Source organism: Plectropomus leopardus, chromosome 1, assembly GCF_008729295.1.
Source record: "Plectropomus leopardus isolate mb chromosome 1, YSFRI_Pleo_2.0, whole genome shotgun sequence".
Classification (NCBI taxonomy): Eukaryota; Metazoa; Chordata; class Actinopteri; order Perciformes; family Serranidae; genus Plectropomus; species Plectropomus leopardus.
The window spans coordinates 13,172,079-13,193,303 of record NC_056463.1 but is presented as its reverse complement, the minus strand read 5'-3'; the positions used below and the strand labels follow the sequence as shown (position 1 = coordinate 13,193,303).

The window sequence follows — 21,225 nt, the reverse complement described above, 5'->3', positions numbered from 1 at the left end:
TGTTTTTAAAGGTGCTATATAAATACATTTATTATTATTTTTATTATTATTATTATTAATATTATTACATATGCCAAATATCTTTCTCACATAGATCTGTAATGCTATTTTGCTGTTTAGTTTCCCTTTCAACACAAATATGTAGATTCATATCTTTAAGTATCTAATCTCCACAATATTTCCAGTTGTCCCACAGCACATGCAGAAGTACCACCAAGGTATCCAGAGTATCCCTGGATGGGGATTACTGGTTTATACTGTAAGAAAAACACGGCTGTATTTGTTTTTTTCTAAAACTATCAGCTTGGTGTCTCAAGTGGTCTTTCAATCAGGTTTTGTCTCTGCATTGCCTCAAACAGCAGGTATGCACAGAGTAGAGAAGAAAATGGCTGATTCAAATTATCCTCTGCTGCCCACTTGGGCCACTGATTGTACCAATCTACATTCAAATGGTCATGTTTATTACACCAGGGGAATAGCAAAGCACAAAGTGCCCTTGATTAATGACTGACTCTGCAAGAAATATGGACATCACAGTTTCCTAATTTTGCTGTAATCAATACACAAACTGCTAATACTAAATAGAGATATACTGTGATTCACAAATCAGTCAGGGATTTCTTTTTTCAATTTCCATTGTTTTTCAAGCAGCCCATGATTAAAAAGTTGAAAGAAATGACATCAGTGCCATCACCATTATCATGCCTTCATTATAACCATTTGCCTAACAATACGAAAACAGCAAAAAGGCACATAAATGGCAGGTCTGCAAATCGTTCCTCTGCACAACTAAGCACACCATCTACATGTGCGCAGTGCTTTCCCTTTCTCCCATCTCTCTTTCCTAACAGCTCCCCAGATGTCTACTCACTCGTCTACAATCTCATTCGAGGAATTCATCTTTCTGTCTCCCGGGTACCATGTATTATTGCTCTCTGTGGTTCCTCTTGCAACTATGATAATGTGTGTCTTGGTTAGACTCCTCACATGCCAATTATGGGTGCCTGTTATTGTGATGGACTCTACATTCACGCAGAAGAGTGACTGACTCTCTCTTCAAGCTCTGCCTTTCTTCACGTCATATATCTGAATGTGCTGTCAAAGGCAGAACCCACTGTTGAGGCGGCACGGCTTAGTGGAATATGATGATATGTTCTTATTAGACTAGAATAACACTAACTCATATTGTCCTACGCATGAATGACCGACAAAGAACCTGTCATCAAAACATGGCAAATGAGCCTATAGGTATAGTACCTTTTTTTCCTCTCTCTTTTTCCACCATTCATGATAGTACTTTCATTTGGGTCAGAAGACATAAAGAAGTATAGGAACAAGATATAATTATTTTCCTCATGAAAATACTCTTGATTGCTAACATGTTGTATTGCATGGAATTTATGGCCTCCAAATGTATGTGCACAGGCTGGCCACATAATAAAACGATATATAGAAAAACCATAGTATTTTTATATACAGTAGTTCAGTGAATTTTGAGTGCCTTTGTCCAAAGGAGTAGGTGAATATCTTCAAGGAGGAAACTTGAAGAGTCTCCAAATCGTTTGCTCAGTGAGATAGAGGAATGCTTTGAATGTTGGAGGATCTGGGTTCAATTCTCAGTATTTTTTTCAAGCTGTTGTCTGAAAAGAAAAAAAGTTTAAAGCTGTAAGGAAAACAGACCAAGTTTTTTTGGCCTGATAGCTCAGGCTATCAAGATGACTGATTGAACGAAGTGGGTTTGGTCCTGATTGAGACATTGAAGGCCGGTGTCCAGGGCAGGTAATTTTTTAAGTCTAACACCAAAATAAAAAGGTTAAAACCAACATTGTTATAATACAAAACTTGCTACAAATCAGTCAAGTATCCCTTTGAGTTTCACAAAAATCTGTAAATGTACACATAATTAATTCTGATGTATTATGTTTAACATAAAGACTTAATATAATCCAGCACAAGATTTACTTTTTGCTCTTGTAATAAACTAACTTTTCGTTCAGAAAAAACTCTCAAACTGTCGAATTTTAAACTAGCGAGGAGAAAAACAGGTCCAGGCAGGAGTTTTGGGGGAAAAAAAGAAAGAAAAAAAGCCCTTTGAAATATTACTGAACTTACCCGCCAGCCAATTAGCTTTTTGTGAAGCAAAGGGACAAATTAGGACAAATAGTTATCATTTCCTCTTTTAGGACAAAAACAGATGAATTCATTACCCTTTGAAGCTTGATATACAAACACAGACAGAATTGGTTTCCTCTTTAAAAAAGGAGAATAAAACCAACTCAAAGGAGAAGAATTCTTCAAATAGTAGCGCTGTATTATATTTCATGCATTATGCATGCTTTTCTATCAACTGAGATTTAAAGAAATGCCACCTGAAACACTGACTTGTTTGATTTTTTTTTATGTCTGAATGTTGATGCATGTTCATCAGACAAGTAGCCAGATGGTAGCGGTGAGTTAGAGAGAAATGTCCTACCGATGACTTGTTGTGATGCAAATTGACCTTCAACATTTTTTTTCTTCCCCTTGTTTTGGGGAAGGGGGGATGTTAGGATAATTTCTACTGTGAAATCATGTCAACTGAAGGGTTTTAAAAAGAAATAGTGAGCTGTGGAGCCTGCAGACTCTGGGACATCCTGCTATTGACATTACAAGGGTTAAAATAATATATTTGCAAATTGTATCTGAAAATCTACTGACACTCAGATAGACTATATGCACGTAATAGTGTAAAATAATCTTTAACCTAATCAAAAGTTTGAGATCAAATATTAGGAAATAAAAAAAGACTTGAAGAAAGTTAGCTTGTTTGGGTAGCCTAATTACCGAGTGAATATCACCCAACATCACTACAGCCTAGGATAATCTCTTATTAGGCTGTAGATCAGTCTATTTACAGTGTATTATGTAGGCACTGTAAATGTCTCTATGGATTTAAATGACAGTGCTCAGAGCGAACTCATTTATCCTTTCATCCTCCTCAAGATCTATAGCTCCCCACGCTCACCATCTCCCGAAAGCACGGCTCATTCATTTTTCAGGCTGTTGGTTGGTCGGCTGAATCCAACTCTCTGAACTCAAATGACCTGAACCTCATATGTGAGGCGGAGAGCCTCAATGAGCAGAGGATACCCGCTGATGCCAGTTCAGTTGTTTTGCTTTGCTCTTTTTGAAATTAAGTCACTAAAGGGGTTTGAACAAATGCCAGATCTAGAGAAAACAGTGTACGGTTCCAATTTGACCTGTGGTACATTCATTTCAACCCTGTCTTGGATAAAATTACATTTATATACTACTAAGATATTACATTTCAAAGCACACATAATTGCTACTGTAATTATGTGAACTGGCAAAGGTTTCTATTCAGTGAAGGGCTACTTTTTTTTACCAAAGAAACAAGTAAATGTTGGGCATATAAAAAACACTGACACGAGAGACCAGGGTTTGTGTAGTGTGTTCAGCGTATGTGTAGGCATAGATAATACTTTGGAAATGGTCAGGGAAAACAAGTGGTTTTGGCTATACACTCAATGGCCACCTTATTGGGTAAACCTTTCTTACTTAAAGATTCTTGTTGACATCATAGCATCATGGAGTTGCTGCAGATTTGCTGGCTGCACATTCATGCTGAAAATCTTCCATTCCACCAAATCCCAAAGGTGCTCTACTGCATGTAGATTTGGTGACTGTGGAGGCCATTATAGTTTACTGAACTGGGTTTGATTACGTTAACATTAATAACCCGTTCATGTTGCTTATCCTGATTATAATTATATTTGGGATATGGTGTTTGCATGAGCACAGAGAAATCAGGTTATTGATATTCCCTGTACACATTCTACATTCTTTTAGAGTATTCCAAGCATATTTGTGTTTCTCAGGTGATGTGTTTAAAACCTCTGCTGTCCACTTTTGGTGAGCCCCTGCTCACTTCAGTCTTGGTCTCCTTTTCTTGGCTGACAGGAATGGAAACCCGCTGTGGTCTTCTGCTGCTGTAACCCATCTGCCTTAACGTTCAATGTATTATGCCTTGCTGTAGTCCATCTACCTTAACATTTGATGTGTTGTGCTTTCAGAGATGTTCCTCTGCATAGAACTATTGCAAAGCACAGCTATTTGAGTTACTGTTGCCTTCCTATCAGCTTGAACAGTCTGATCATTCTCCTGTGACCGCTCTCATTAACAATTTGCCCACAGAACACCGCCGCTCACACTATGTTGTTTTTCACACCATTCTCTGTAAACTCCAGAGACTGTTGTGCATGGAAATCCATCAGTTTTTAAAGATACTCCAGCCACTCGCCTGGCCCCAGCAATCATTCCACGATCACAGTTACATGTCTTCCCCATTCTGATGTTTGCCCAAAACAACTGGATCTCCTAAATGTGTTTACATACTTGTTTTTTAATTGAACTACTGCCACATTATTAGCGGATTAAATATTTGCATTAATGAGCAGTTGTATCTGACAAAGAAAATTAACATATAGTATGAACGTCCTGTCCTACAACATCAGAAATTGGAAAAACAAATTAAATTAAAGCTGCAAGCCGTGGAGAAAAGTCCCTCGCACCCCCATGTATGTTGGGGTAATGGTTAACTCCTGCTAAAGCGGTCGTTCATTTCTGTGAAAGACGGATTATGCATGCAGAGAGTTCGGACCATTGAGTGAGATACTTCGTAGTACTTCCAGCACCCACTAGATGGCTCTTGAGGGCACATAAATCCCACATCATCTTGGTATACATCATTTGTATACCAAACCATGAAAAAATCATGTAAATTAATTAATTAACATTTAAACAAAAAACTATTTGGAATGTTGAGTTTGAACCTTCTCCAGGGCAAGTAAGCTTTACAGGCCGCTTCCCAGAGAAGAGTCTAAAGCGCAACTTAAAACACATTAGAAATGTCTGAAGGTTTAGCTTGGTTGGTAAGAGGGCTTCCCTGCAGTCTATGAGATAATTAATTCCAACCTCACCCAGGACAGGTGAATTCAGTTGTCCAAGGCAAAGAGCTTTGTTCAAGGTAAAACACAGGAGAAGTGTCAAATGCATTGGCTTCGTCTGATAAAACACTTGCTCATAAACCATGACATTGCAAGTTCAAGTTCAACAGAACGTTGTAAACATGCAACGTGTCAGGAGGTTTGGCTCAGTGGGTAAGTCAGGAGGTTTGTGTGCCTGAGGTTGCTGGTTCAAGACTTATCAGGGACACATGATATTTGACTTTTTTGGCATAAATAAAATAAAATGTCACCTGATGTATCTGTCTGCTCTGCTGATACAAGTCATCAATGACATACCTTGCAACAAACACTTAAAACAGTTAAAGAACACACAATTGTCTCCTGAATTTTCATAAACTGAATGCTGAATTTTCCCTGCCAAGAACTTAGTTGATTATTGGCCTGACTGATATATCAGTTGAGTTTTCAACAGACGTCACTTCCAATACTGAGCTAAAGGGAACGTCGAAAACATACAGTGTCAGGAGGTATAGCTCAGTGGTTAATTCAGGTGGTTAGTGTGCCTGAGGGTGGTGGTTCAAGTCTTACTTGGGACAAGTGAATTTTGAAGATTAAACCCAAATCAAGCAAAGAGCTAAAGGGAAGGTTGAATACATGAAGTTGGGTTAAGAGACAGGAGGGACAGTCAACATACAGGAAGTTGGGGAAAAGATAAGAAGTAAGGTTAAGAGACAGGAAAGTCAGTCAAGTTACATGCAGTTTGGTTGTGAGACAGGAAGGACAGTCAAGAGTCAAGAAGTTGAGTTGAGAAACAGGAAGTTGGGTTGAGAGACAGGAAGTTAGTCAAGTTACAACAACTTCAGTTGAGAGACAGGAAGTTCAGTGAAGGTAAAAGATGGAGGAAGAGGATGACAGTATAAACAAGATATTGGCTGATATATCTCTCTACTCTGCTGATATAAGGGTCATATTGTGTTGAAATACAAAATTCAACTCACCTCAACTGATATATGAATCTACTGCCAACTGATATTTTATGGCATTAAATTAAATAGCATATCGGCTGATATATTTTCTGCTGTGCTTTTATATGGGTCATATGTTTTTGACATGCAAAATTCAGTATCAGCAGTGACGTCTGTCAAAAACTCGACTGATATATGAGTCAGGCAGCTTCCTTGATTGAGACAGATGCATCTGCCGATACTGGTTTTACCTGTTTCAAGACCACTTCACCTGATTTATCAGCCAAAATGATATATCACTCAACTTTACGTGCCTTAGTTTGTTCTGCAATCACAATCAGTGTCTAAACTGTATGAATCTACAGCCAAATGATATTTTATGGCATAAATAAAATAAAATATCGGCCGATGTATTTGTCTGCTGTGCAGGTATAAGAGTCATATGTTGTTGAACACAAAATTCAGTGTTGGCAGTGATGTCTGTCGAAAACTAGACTGATATATGAGTCAGGCCGATATTCCTTGATTTTGACAGACGCATCTGCCGATACTGGTTTTACCTGTTTTGGGACCACTTCACCTGATTTATTGGCCAAAACAATATATTACTCAACTTTATGTGCCTTAATTTGTTCTGCAATCAGAATCAGTGTCTAAACTGTATGAATCTACAGCCAAATTATATTTTATGGCATAAATAAAATAAAATATCGACTGATATATCTGTCTGCTGTGATATAAGGGTCATATGGTGTTGAAACGCAACATTCAGTATCGCCAGTGATGTCTGTGAAAAACTTGACTGATAGTCAGGCCGATGATCAACAGTTCCTGGCAGGAAAAAATCAGTATTCAGTGTATAAAAAAATCAGAAGAGAAGGAGAAGGAGGTGTGTTTTTTAACTGTTTTAAGTGATCATTGCAAGGTACATTATCAAGACCTAAGGGATGTATCATCCCTTTCTGTTATCTTTCCAGACTTGTGCTAGGCTGCGTTGTGCTATGTGCCTGACTTTCCTACCTTGCTACTCAGCCACTTTCCTGACTTTCCTATTCCAGTCCCTTACTTTCTACTGTCTGACCCGTTCTTATTCCTATTTTTTACCTCTTATACTCTAATCTTTTACCTCCATCTTCTACCTTCACTCAACTTCCTGTCTCTCAACTCAACTTCCTGTCTGTCAACTTAAGTTGTTGTAACTTGACTAACTACCTGTCTCTCAACCCAACTTCCTGTTTCTCAAATCAACTTCTTGTCTCTTCCTGTCTCACAACCCAACTGCATGTAACTTGACTGACTTTCCTGTCTCTTAACCTTACTTCTTATCTTTTCCCCAACTTCCTGTGTCTTGACTGTCCCTCCTGTCTCTCAAACCAACTTCATGTATTCAATGTACCCTTTAGCTATATGCTTGATTTGGGTTTAGTCTTCAAAATTCAGCTGTCCCAAGTAAGACTTGAACCACCAACCTCAGGCATACTAATCGCCTGATTTAACCACTGAGCCAAACCTCCAGACACTTGAGCTCAGTAGCGGCAGTGACGTCTGTCAAAAACTTGACTGATATATGAGTCAGGGGGATATTCAACTAAGTTCTTGGCCACGGAAAATCCAGTATTCAGTTTATGAAAATTCAGGAGACACTGAAGAGTGTTACTGAACTGTTTTAAGTTGTCGTTGCAAGGTACGTCATCAATGACTTATATCAGCAGAAAGATATATCAGCTGATATTTTATTTAATTTATGCCATAAAAGTCAAATGTCACCTGTCCCAGATAAGACTTGAACCACTTACCTCAGACACACTATCCACTTCACTTACCCACTGAGCTAAACCTCCTGACAGTTCACATGTTTTCGACATTCCCTTTAGACATTCAAAAATGTAATTCATTTGGTAAAAAAAATTAATAAATAATTGCTTTCATTCCAAGAGGTTCCTTGCACCATACGGTGCTCGAGCCCTGATAAGATTGCTCAAGATATTATGTTTAATGAATATAAACATAATTTATAAGACAAAGCTGTTTATGTTAGGGAAAACAATTTGTATGCAGTACTTCATAAAGTACCAGCAAAGACAAATTTTCATCTTTTTAAATTTTTTTATTCATAACTCTGAAGCGATAACTCAAATGTATTGTAAGGGTGCTTCAAAATTAATAGTGTAGACCAATTTATTTATTTCATTAAATTCTGTATGAAGAATTACATCCCTTTTAAACTGTGCAACAAACACCGACTATCAGGTTCAGTCCCATTCTATGCAAACATGTAAAGCACTGTAATATACAGGTCATATGAAATGTTTCAAAACCCCTTTTTAATCCCTAATAATACAGATTCAGATTCCTGAACCTGCGTATTGGCAGATACTGATAACTGATCTGATACCACTGAGCTAAGAAAAATTAACAGGTGTATACTACTAATCCTGTATGGATGTGAAATGATTGTTTATGTTGTACTAATGGTTTAACCAGAGCCATGCCATACAACAATAGCAAATACATAAATAGAATGGGGGCTGCACATTGCCATTTTAATGGTGATACTCTCCAGTGTAAAATATTGATAAATTGCTGACATTTTGCTATATGCTAGCATTGTACTATTTACCTGAGATCAGTTCTTTTTAAGCAGTCTAAAACAGTAGTTGCCAACAGCTACACAATGCAATGTGTGTTAATGCTACTGTTTTATGGCAGCTAAAAAAAAGTAATTTCCAGGAAAACTGACAAGGTGTGAAGATACTTTAAAGTTTTTTAACAAATTACATAATATCAAATCAAGCATATATTTGTGTTCGCGCCGACACAACATTTTAGACAGTATTTGATAAATTTTCAATACTGGTATTGGAACAACTACAGGTAATTAAACTATTATTGTGTCTGACCAATATTTTATATTTTTTGTATTTGTTTTTGTTGTTGTTGGTTTTTTTTTTGTTCTGCTTTAGATGGCCCCCTGGGACCTCGTGGCCTAGTGGAAGCTACAGAGATGTGCACGCAGGAATGCCTAGTTCTGGGACATTCAGACAACTGCTGGATGCCCCCGACACTGGGAACATACCAGCAGCCCAAGTCACCAGTGTCAAGCTTTGGATCTCAGAGGGAGTGGGGTCCCAAGGAAAAACTTCTCAATGGACATACTCTGACCAGAACCTGGAAAAATGAGAGTGGGCGGTCAGAGCATTTTGGTGACAGGAAGCAGTTTGGTAGTGGAGAGGGACACTTCACCAGCAGTGGCATGGCTGATATTCCACTGGTGAGTCTGAAGTCCTGCCAGCCAGCCTCCTGCCCAGACAGCCCAAAGGACCAGCAGCTATAAGACGGATTTTGCTTCTGTGCTGTGAGACGTCCACCTGAGCTCCTCTCCTCTTTTATTGTTTTCTTTCTAGTTTCATCTCTTCCCACTTAAGTTGATGCTTCTGCAGTGTGATAGCCACATGTACTATAGTGCTTACGCTGTGTTCTCTACGATTCAGCTTTACTATGGCTCTAGAGGAAACCTCTTTTTTTTAATTAACCTCCATGGATTTCTTCAACGTAACATTTTCTGTCCACTTCATGTGTGATTTGGACCAGTGGAGGACAGACAAGCGTAAAATGGAGTAAATGAAAACAAATTACAAGAAGAAAAAAAAACTTCCATGGCTGACCAGTATATACGAATATTTGTGGTGTGGTTGTTATTGAGTTGTTCAGGACTATATTAATCAACACAATCAAAGAAAATGGAATTACATTTCAGAGGGTGTTGTTCTAATAACACTGTTAGTGGACACTTGTTTATTCTGTTATTGTCTGTGTGCCTGTAAATAAGACTTATTAACCACTATCATGTACCTGTAATAACCACAGTGAATAGGACAGTTTTCGGCTGTTGTTGTTATAATGGCTTGTCATCAGGATTTGGGGACTCAACTGGGCAAAGATCTATAATGTGGCATAATGTACAACAAGAAAACATTAACCTAATTATTTAAAAAAAAAAACTAAAAAAAAAAAACTATGGTTAATTTTGAAATTTCCATACCGTAATATTCTCAATGTTGCCCATATTTCATAATAATTTTCTTCAAGTAGTAAAAAAAAACAAAAACAAACAAACACAGGCAAACCTTTTTTAAAAAATACACTTTGTATGAAGGATGTCAGTGCTCAATATGTGCATTATAAAAATGAAAAGCTCTCCTCTATAAACTGATTTTGAAAGTGTTCAGTACGATTAAATAGCAATATATTTGTAAATGGCTAAATGTTTTATCTAACGTTGATCTTATCATTGTATAGATTTTATTCAAATTGTGATTTAACTGAGTGCAATCCCTCAGTAGTACCTGCAATTTATTGACATATGTATATATATTATTTCCACGCAGTATATTATTTTCCATATGTAAGAAAACACAGATTTAGATAACACTTTAATCACCGTGCCTTCATGATGTTTCTTCAAAACACTGAATTGTGCTTATTTAAATGACAAAAACATGTTGGCTACAAAGACAAACCAGTCTGATAATCAAATGCCTTATGCATTGAATGTTTGCCAAATTTAGAGACATAATCACACAGATATTAAAGTACAAAACTGAGTTGTTGGTACTGAAGAAAAACACAAAGGCATGTGCAGATAATGGGTCAACCATGAAAGATCATCTGTCATTCCACTGTCTGAACAACTTTGTTTTATTCCACAGCATGGAAGGCAAAATTACACAATGGAATAGCATGCTAAAAGATATAGCTTTTATAAATTAACTTGTTCATTTTGTGTCATTTTCCTTTGTTGGAATAGAGTTGATTTGTGCATTAAGGAGACATTCAGTTTGTAAAGCACTTTCATATTTATGTCACAATATAAAGAAGTTAAGTGGGATGGAGTGATTTGCTTATCGCAGTATGTTTGTCAATTGTGAGGGTGTTTGACATCACAGATACTGAAACAGTTAATCCTTGTTACTACTCTACAGGTATACAGCTACTGCAATAAATGTTTTAATTATGTGTATGCTTAACCTGTGTGCGGGATGATCGGCTCAGGAATTCTGTCTGTTTTGTGTAGATGTTTGCAAATTAACCAATTTTCCTAAACAGTATGGCACCAAATCTTATTGTTGAATATGCCAGTAATTTATTTCTAGAGCAAAGTACACTCATAAGGTAGGAGTGAGTCTTCCTAATTGTCTTTTTTTTCCAACAGCCAGATCGTTTCCATTACTAGATTATCAGTGAATTAGACCAACATCCTCCATCATTACATGAACACGGCATTTACTGTTAACGTAGTTTAGCGTATCTATCTTTACAGCACTGTGTCAGCGCTAGAGAAAGGTCTGGAATCCACAGTTATCTTTGTGCTATAGGGGAAAAATGCTCTGGATTGTTTTTGTTTCTTTTAACCAATCATAACTGTCTTGGGTGGCACAAAGCCTAGGATGCAACAACAGTGCCCAAGCAAAACAGTGTCAGCATGTTTTGGTTAAACATTTGCATGTTGAAAAGCAAGCACTGTCAAGTGCTATGTAGAAAAAACATTAACATTTATATGTCACTGTGTGATTCAATTTTGAATGATAAAAAAGACAAACATAATTTGATAACTGGTGCCCTAGAGGTAAAGCATTACTATAGCCTACTTAAGCTCTTGAGGACCTCACTGGACCTGATATAACCCCAGTCGATTTGCTGGCTGCATGTGGCTCTGGCAGAACATTACAAGAATATCAAAAAAGCTTGTGTGAAAAGGAACTGATTGGTACATTAGTTGAGTCAGTGTCACTAGCAAATGTTGCTGCCAAAATTAAAAGATGCTGCAAATCAGCTCTGACTGGCTGTGTCAGAAAACAGATCAACATCTGGTACGAGAGTCCAATAAGACAGTCAAGGCTTTTCTGATGTGTTGCCAAAGGTTATTTTATATGATGTAGATCTTTACAAAAATTCACAAAAGGAAGAAAGGAGGCATGTCTTATCACACAATGTAAATCTTTGTCAAAATGTGCCATTTTCAGTGTGTACGTGTGAAATTTTTGTTTTTTCCCTTAGCAAATGGGATTTGGAAATGGAGAAACGCAGATAGCAGAAGGAAGGAAAAATGCTGACCAAAATCATCAGCATCTGGTGAGTCAGACTACTCTTAAAATATTTCCCTCAAAAATGACACTATATTTTACACCATAAAGACACTGATGGTTTAAAAACATCTTTAATAAGAATGTGTTGTCCCTTTGAATATTTTTTCCTCTGGCCATTACTCTAGTTTACAAATTGTGTCCTTACATAATGTCAAACTTATTTCCAGGGTCACTGTGTCATAAAAATCCCCCACTACAGTAAAAGTACAAATCCTGAATGTGGTAGTTCTGGGACGGTGAAATTACTGTAAAGTGGTTGCCATGGAAAAGCAGTGTTGAGCCATCCAAAAAGAGCTCTCGATCTCCTGCTGAGTTGTGTTTCTGAACTAAGTCATTCGCCTATGAGCTCTGATTACATGCTGAAAAAAATACATTTTCAAAAAATAAAGGATGAAGAGGCAGTCCTTTATACTGGTTGAGGAGAAAATTGAGGTAGAAATGCCTGGTGGATGCACAGCAGGCATATCATTCAACATTCAACAACAATTCGACAACATTCTCTTTCTTGGAAAAGTATTTAATTGTTGGAAAGGTGGTCTTTTCATAAAACTGAGCTCTTTCTGAAGAAAGATGCAAATATTTTTGAAATTGGTGCTGCATGACCAGAGAATACAGATAAAAACGGCTAATATTTGCATTTGCCTAAAAGAAAAGAAAAAATCAGGAAAAACGTCATAGTATACTATTTCATTCAAAAATCATGAAAAATGTCATAGTATCGTATGTCGCTGAAATATAATGAAAAACATTGTAGTGTAGTATGTCGCTCAAAAAACCTACAGCATTCTATACTATGAACTTTTTTTCAACATTTGGAGGGATCACTTTTTTGACCATTTTTCGACATGCTATAGTACAGCGTTTTTGGACATACTATACTTTGACTGTAAAACACTTGAAATATTGACTTTTGGACTGTTTTTTTTTTTTTTTTTAAAGATGCAATACTACAAACTGCTTAAACATGCTATACTATGACTTTTGACATTTGGTGAAACAACTTTTTTGACATGCTATAGTATGGCGTTTTTCAATATAGTATACAATGACTTTAGAACACTTAAAATATTGACTTTTTGGACCTTTTTTTTTACATTCCACACTTAAACTTCTACAACATGCTATACTATGACTTTTTCTGACATGCTACGGTATGGTGTTTTTCGACATATTAGATGAGATTAGTGAGATTTAAAAAAAGATGTATTTTAAAAAATAGCAGTCATACATAATTCCTAAAAAATAATTATATTATAAAAAGTTCAGTGAAAATATAAGTCTTAGTTCATAAACTAAATTTTATATTTAATATGCAATTTCAAAAACATTGAAGAGAAACCTGAGTCTCCTCAAACCAGGATCGAGTGACACAACCCATCAAATGCCATCACCTCTCAATCAATCACTTGCCGCCATCAAGACACAAACACACCAAAGCGAGTCCTGGTTGTAGTATAGCATGTCAAGACATGCCATAGAATAGTATTTTGCAAAAACAGCCAAAAACACCACGATATTGTATGTTGAAAAAATGACCGAAAAGGCAAGGCTATAGTATGGCAAAAATATCAAAATATGACGTCCCAAAAACAGCCCAAAACTACAATTTTATATTTTCAAAATATGACATGTCTCAGAAACAGCTAAAAACACCTAAAAACCCCTGAAAATATCATCCCAAATCATGCCATAGCACAGTCTTTTGCAAAAACTGCCAAACCACCATTTTATAGCATGTTGAAAAAATCACCGAAAAGGCAAGGCTATAGTAAGGCAAAAATGTCAAAATATGACATGTCTCAAAAACATCTAAAAACACCTGAAAACAGCATAAAATATCCTGCAGAGAAATGCCATAGCATAGTCCTTTACAAAAACGACAAAAAACACTATAATAAAACATGTTGAAAAAATGACCGAAAAGGCAAGGCTATAGTATGGCAAAGATGTCAAAATATGACATGTCCCCAAAACAGCTGAAAACACCTCAAAACAGCAGAAAATAGCGTGCCAAAACACGCTATAGCATAGTCTTTTGCAAAAACAGTCAAAAACACCAAAATACAGCATGCTAAAAAAATGACCGAAAAGGCAAGGCTATAGTAACGCAAAAATGTCAAAATATGGCATGTCCCAAAAACAGCTGAAAACACCTCAAAACAGCAGAAAATAGCATATCAAAACACGCCATAGCATACTCTTTTGCAAAAACGGCCAAAAAAAGCATTTTAAATTTTAAAGCATGTTGAAAAAAAAAACGAAGAGTATGGCAAAAATGTCAAAATATGACATGTCCCAAATACAGCTAAAACCACATTAAAACTGCATAAATTAGCATGCCATAACAGCCATAGCAAAGAATGTTGCAAAAACAGCCAAAAACATCGAAATACAGCATGTTAAAAAAAATGACCAAAAAAAGACAAGGCTATAGTATGGCAAAAATGTCAAAATATGACATCCCAAAAACAGCTGAAAACACCTCAAAACAGCAGAAAATAGTGTATCAAAACACGCCATAGCACTGTTTTTTGCAAAAACAGCCAAAAACACCATTTTATAGCATGTTGAAAAAATCACAGAAAAGGCAAGGCTATAGTATGGCAAAAATGTCAAAATATGACATGTCTAAAAAACAGCTGAAAACACCTCAAAACAGCATAAATAGGCGCGCAGAGAAGGGCTGTAGCATAGAACGTTGCAAAAACAGCCAAAAACATCATAATATAGCATGTTGAAAAAAAAAATGACCGAAAAGCAAGGCTACAGTACAGCAAAAATGTCAAAATATGACATGTCCCAAAAACAGGTGAAAACACCTCAAAACAGCATAAAATAGTGTGCAAACACATGCCATAGTTTAGTATTTTGCAAAAATGGCCAAAATAACACCATAATATAACATGTTGAAAAAAGGACCGAAAAGACAAGGCTATAAAAATGTCAAAGTTTGACATATCCCAAAAACAGCTGAAAACCACATAGTATAGCATGTTGAGACATAACATAGCATATCGTGTTGAAAAAAACAGCCAAACACATCATAATACAGCAGCTCAAAAAAATGGCAGAAAATGTGATACGATGAAAAAAATACAGCAGAAAACCACATATTATAGCATGTCAAAACACGTAGTATAGAATGTTAAAAAAAAAACAGCCAAAAACATAATAATACAGTGTTCGGAATCAAGGGACCGCACAGATGATTTGTTTACTTGTACCACTTTAAACAGGACATGTGAAGTCATCTCCTGTAAGTCCAGCTCCATTGGAAATAGTGGCTGAGACTGCACGATCCTTGTTCTGTGGAACAAATGGACAGCCATTTGCCTCAACCCCCAGGGTCCTTCGCCTTTCGCACCTTAGTGTTAGTCCCTTCCCATGGACTTATCTCCAGACATGATTGGTTCACCACCTTGACCCCCAGGATGTCATCAAGCCAAGAAGAGAAGCCTCTGCTATTCTTCTGGTTCTCGCTCCCATACCTCCTCTCAGGAAGGTTACAAGTCTGGAGGAACTGCTCTGCCCTAACCCCTTCCACACCTAAGCTCACAGCAGGAATCGCAGCCTTGTCTCAGCCCTACTCTCCCAGCCTGACGAGACTATAGAAGTTAGAAAGCCACAGTTAACTTCTCAAGCCACAAGGAGGGTAGAACCGAATTAGCACTGAACTGCTGTATCTGTAAGGACAGCCAGCCTCCTCCTGGATCCTTGGAACTGCACAGCAAGAACTGAACCAGAACCCCTGTTTTTCATCCAGCACCGCAAAGAACCGTTCTCCCACTCGTGGACTGGCAAGTAACATCTGGATTAGGACATAGGTAGAGCAAGACTGTTTACTTTGTCTTTCATCATATTGTGTGTACCATGTATTGATGTAATGCTACTGAATTATTTGATGTTTTGATTTCTTTGTTATTAGGTTATCGGTTGGTTTGGTTTTAGTTTGTTCATGCCTCACACACACACAGGGTCTTGCATGCAACTAAACACCCTTTTCACTAACCAAGGAACCTTATCTACATAACAGATCCATACACTCATAAATTGGCTATCAAGAGAAGCACACAGAAAAGGAACTTAAAAACCCCCCTCTCTCTCTCTCTCTCTCTCTCTCACTACACATACACTTACACATCCACACTAGTATATATACTTGGATATATTAGCAGTATTAGCAGCAGAAGATATAATGTGTGTTTTGTTGTCTTTTTGAATAAATGTGGAATCTTATTTGCTGTCTGCTTAATATTGTACAAAAGTAAGTCAATCGCCAACTACTGTGTCAAGAGCTCTGAAATCCTTCATTCTTTACTATCAATGTGGCAATCAAAGAATTCTTAATTAATCCTCTATGGTACATATCATGATGCCAGTAAAGAAAAAAGAATGTTTGGAGTTTTTTTGGTCATTAAATAGACCAAATAAACATCATCTAAAAAAAATTTGGGGGGAATCTCTTTGGGGTATGTTGCCTTGAGGGCAACACTGGACCACAAAGGTGAGTTATGAAAAAAGAGAGTTATTTCTTGAAATTTGAACAAAAATTATTTAAAAACACCTGAAAAACACTAAATAATCTCAACAGGTTACAACGGAAATTAAAATGTAAAAAAAATCCTGTTTTTTTGAGATTGTCTGAGTGTTGCCAGCAGGCAACATTATAACCATTGTGCAACAACCTATTGGAATGAATACTTTGAAAAGTTTAAGCATGTTTCATCTAACACTAATGAACCGTTTAACAAAACAATCATGACCTTTCTGTCAGTGCTTTCAGCTTTTACAGTGTGAGACCTGCTTTCAGATGAAAACATCACTGGACAGAAAAGGTGGCATTGTAATCATGAGCTAGCAGAGAGCAGGTTGGAGGCAGGTGCACCAAACACTCATGGGCAAAACTGGTCACATGGACTTGAAAGGCTGCACACTATTTTATGCACAATTTTCACCTGCTTGTGGGACATGTAATTTTCTGACATTTTCATGATACTATAGCCTTGCCTTATCGGGCATTTTTTCAACATGTTATAAAAACAGTGTTTTTTTTTTTTTGTTTTTTTTTTTTACAGTTTTTTTGCAACATTCTATGCTTTTCTCTGCACGATATGGTATGATGTTTTCAGGTGTTTTCAGCTGTTTTTGGGACATGTCATATTTTGACATTTTTTGCCATATACGATAGCCTTGCCTTTTCGGTCATTTTTTCAACATACTTTATTATAGTGTTTATTGTCGTTGTTGCAAAAGACTATGCTATGCCGTGTTTGAGGACACTATTTTCTGCTACTTTGAGGTGTTTTCAGCTGTTTTTGGGACATGTCATATTTTGACATTTTTGCCATACTATAGCCTTGCCTTTTCGGTTATTTTTTCAACATATTGTATTTTGATGTTTTTTGGCCATTTTTGCAATATTTTATGCTATGACCTTTCTCTGCACGCTATTTCTGCTGTTTTGAGGTGTTTTTAGCTATTTTTGAGACATGTCATATTTTGACATTTTTGCCTTACTATAGCCTTGCCTTTTCGGTCCTTTTTTCAACATGCTGTATTTTGATGTTTTTGGCCGTTTTTGCAAAGGACTTTGCTATGGCGTGTTTTGGCACGCTATTTTCTGCTGTTTTGAGGTGTTTTTAGCTATTTTTGAGACATGTCATATTTTGACATTTTTGCCTTACTATAGCCTTACCTTTTTGGTCATTTTTTCAACTTGCTGTATTTTGATGTTTTTGGCCATTTTGCAGGAGACTATGCTATGGCGTTTCTCTGCACGATATTTTATGATGTTTCCGGTTGCTTTTAGCTGTTTTTGAGAAATGTCATATTTTTGACATTTTTGCCTTACTATAGCCTTGCCTTTTCGGTCATTTTTTTTTAACTTTCTATAAAATGGTATTTTTTGCTGTTTTTGCAAAACTGGACTATGCTATGGCGTGCTTTGGCATGCTATTTTCTGCTCTTTTAAGGTGTTTTTAGCTATTTTTGAGACATGTCATATTTTGACATTTTTGCCTTACTATAGCCTTGCCTTTTCGGTCATTTTTTCAACATGCTGTATTTTGATGTTTTTGGCCGTTTTTTGCAAAAGACTATGCTATGGCGTGTTTCTGCAAGGATATTTTATGCTGTTTCCAGTTGAGGTGCTTTTAGCTATTTTTGAGACATCCGTCATATTTTGACATTTTTTGCCTTACTATAGCCTTGCCTTTTCGGTCATTTTTTCAACATGCTGTAAAATAGGTATTTTTTGGCCGTTTTTGCAAAGGACTATGCTATGGCATTTCTCTTGGCACGCTATTTTCTGCTCTTTTCCAGGTGTTTTTTAGCTAGTTTTTCAGACATGTCATATTTTGACATTTTTGCCTTACTATAGCCTTGCCTTTTCGGTCATTTTTTTAAAAAATTTCTATAAAATGGTAACATTTTTTGCTGTTTTTGCAAAAGACTATGCTATGGCATGCTTTGGCACGCTATTTTCTGCTGTTTTGAGGTGTTTTTAGCTATTTTTGTTTTTGAGACATGTCATATTTTGACATTTTTGCCTTACTATAGCCTTGCCTTTTCGGTCATTTTTTTTTAACTTTCTATAAAATGGTATTTTTTGCTGTTTTTGCAAAAGACTATGCTATGGCGTGTTTTGGCACGCTATTTTCTGCTGTTTCCAGTTGCTTTTAGCTATTTTTGAGACATGTCATATTTTGAAATTTTTGCCTTACTATAGCCTTGCCTTTTCGGTCATTTTTAAAATTTTCAACAAAATATCATTTTTTGCCGTTTTTGCAAAAGACTTTGCTATGGCGTGTTTTGGCACGCTATTTTCTGCTGTTTTGATGTGTTTTTAGCTATTTTTGAGACATGTCATATTTTGACATTTTTGCCTTACTATAGCCTTGCCTTTTCTGTCATTTTTCCAACATGCTGTATTTTGATGTTTTTGGCCGTTTTTGCAAGAGACTATGCTATGGCGTTTCTCTGCAGGATATTTTATGCTGTTTCCAGTTGCTTTTAGCTGTTTTTGAGACATGTCATATTTTGAAATTTTTGCCTTACTATAGTCTTGCCTTTTCGGTCATTTTTTCAACATGCTGTATTTTGATGTTTTTGGCCGTTTTTGCAAAAGACTATGCTATGGCGTGTTTTGGCACACTATTTTCTGCTGTTTTGATGTGTTTTTAGCTATTTTTGAGACATGTCATATTTTGACATTTTTGCCTTACTATAGCCTTGCCTTTTCTGTCATTTTTCCAACATGCTGTATTTTGATGTTTTTGGCCGTTTTTGCAAAAGACTTTGCTTTGGCGTGTTTTGGCACGCTATTTTCTGTTTTTTGAGGTGTTTTTAGCTGTTTTTGAGATATGTCATATTTTGACATTTTTGCCTTACTATAGCCTTGCCTTTTCGTTCATTTTTTAAATTTTCAATAAAATAGCATTTTTGGCCGTTTTTGCGTTTTTGCAAAAGACTATGCTATGGCATGCTTTGGCACGCTATTTTCTGCTTTTTGAGGTGTTTTTTAGCTATTTTTGAGACATGTCATATTTTGACATTTTTGCCTTACTATAGCCTTGCCTTTTCTATAGCCTTGCCTTTTTGTTTTTTTCAACATGCTGTATTTTGATGTTTTTGGCGTTTTTTGCAAAGGACTATGCTATGGCGTTTCTTGCAGGCTATTTTATGCTGTTTTGAGGTGTTTTTAGCTGTTTTTGAGACATGTCATTTTGACATTTTTGCCTTACTATAGCCTTGCCTTTTTGGTCATTTTTTAACTTTCTATAAAATGGTATTTTTTGCTGTTTTTGCAAAAGACTATGCTATGGTGCTTTGGCACGCTATTTTCTGCTGTTTTGAGGTGTTTTTAGCTATTTTTGAGACATGTCATATTTTGACATTTTTGCCTTACTATAGCCTTGCCTTTTCGGTCATTTTTTCAACATGCTGTATTTTGATGTTTTTGGCCGTTTTTGCAAAGGATTTGCTATGGCGATGCTTTGGCATGCTATTTTCTGCTGTTTTGAGGTGTTTTTAGCTTTTTTTGAGACATGTCATATTTTGACATTTTTGCCTTACTATAGCCTTGCTTTTTTCGGTCATTTTTTCAACATGCTGTATTTGATGTTTTTGGCCGTTTTTTGCAAAGACTATGCTATGGCGTGTCTCTGGCAGGCTATTTTATGCTGTTTTGAGGTGTTTTTAGCTGTTTTTTGAGACATGTCATATTTTGACATTTTTGCCTTACTATAGCCTTGCCTTTTCGGTCATTTTTTCAACTTGCTGTAATTTGATGTTTTTGGCCGAATTTTTTGCAAAGGACTATGCCATGGCGTTTCTCTGCAGGATATTTTATGCTGTTTTGAGTTGTTTTTAGCAGTTTTTTTCAGACATGTCATATTTTGACATTTTTGCCTTACTATAGCCTTGCCTTTTCGGTCATTTTTTTTTTAACATTTCTATAAAATGGTATTTTTTGCTGTTTTTTGCAAAAGACTATGCTATGGCGTGCTTTGGCACGCTATTTTTTCTGCTGTTTTGAGGTGTTTTTAGCTATTTTTGAGACATGTCATATTTTGACATTTTTGCCTTACTATAGCCTTGCCTTTTCGGTCATTTTTTCACAACTTGCTGTATTTTGATGTTTTTGGCCGTTTTTGCAAAGGACTTTGCTATGGCTGTGTTTTGGCATGCTATTTTCTGCTGTTTTGAGGTGTTTTTAGCTATTTTTGAGACATGTCATATTTTGACATTTTTGCCTTACTATAGCCTTGCCTTTTCGGTCATTTTTTTTTTCAAAATGGTAATTTTGGTTTTTTTGCTGTTTTTGCAAAAGACTATGCTATGGCATGCTTTGGCACGCTATTTTCTGCTCTTTTTTGAGGTGTTTTTAGCTATTTTTGAGACATGTCATATTTTGACATTTTTGCCTTACTATAGCCTTGCTTTTTCGGTCATTTTTTTTTTCAACATGCTGTATTTTGATGTTTTTGGCGTTTTTTGCAAAGGACTATGCTATGGCGTTTTTTGGCATGCTATTTTATGCTGTTTTGAGGTGTTTTTAGCTGTTTTTGAGACATGTCATATTTTGACATTTTTGCCTTACTATAGCCTTGCCTTTTTTTTTTCGGTCATTTTTTTTTTCAACATGCT

At 36.4% G+C, this 21,225-nt stretch overlaps 1 protein-coding gene across 1 annotated transcript in view; it reads left to right on the top strand.

Moving 5' to 3' along the window:
• The window catches only part of LOC121947680 (protocadherin-9), a 276,936-nt gene extending 267,591 nt beyond the window's left edge, over positions 1-9,345 (top strand). Inside the window, exon 5 of the mRNA XM_042492770.1 lies at positions 8,896-9,345. Within this exon, the coding sequence (XP_042348704.1) occupies positions 8,896-9,266 (371 nt within the window). The 3' untranslated portion in view covers positions 9,267-9,345. The remainder of the gene's footprint in view (positions 1-8,895) is intronic.
• Positions 9,346-21,225: the final 11,880 nt, after the last annotated feature.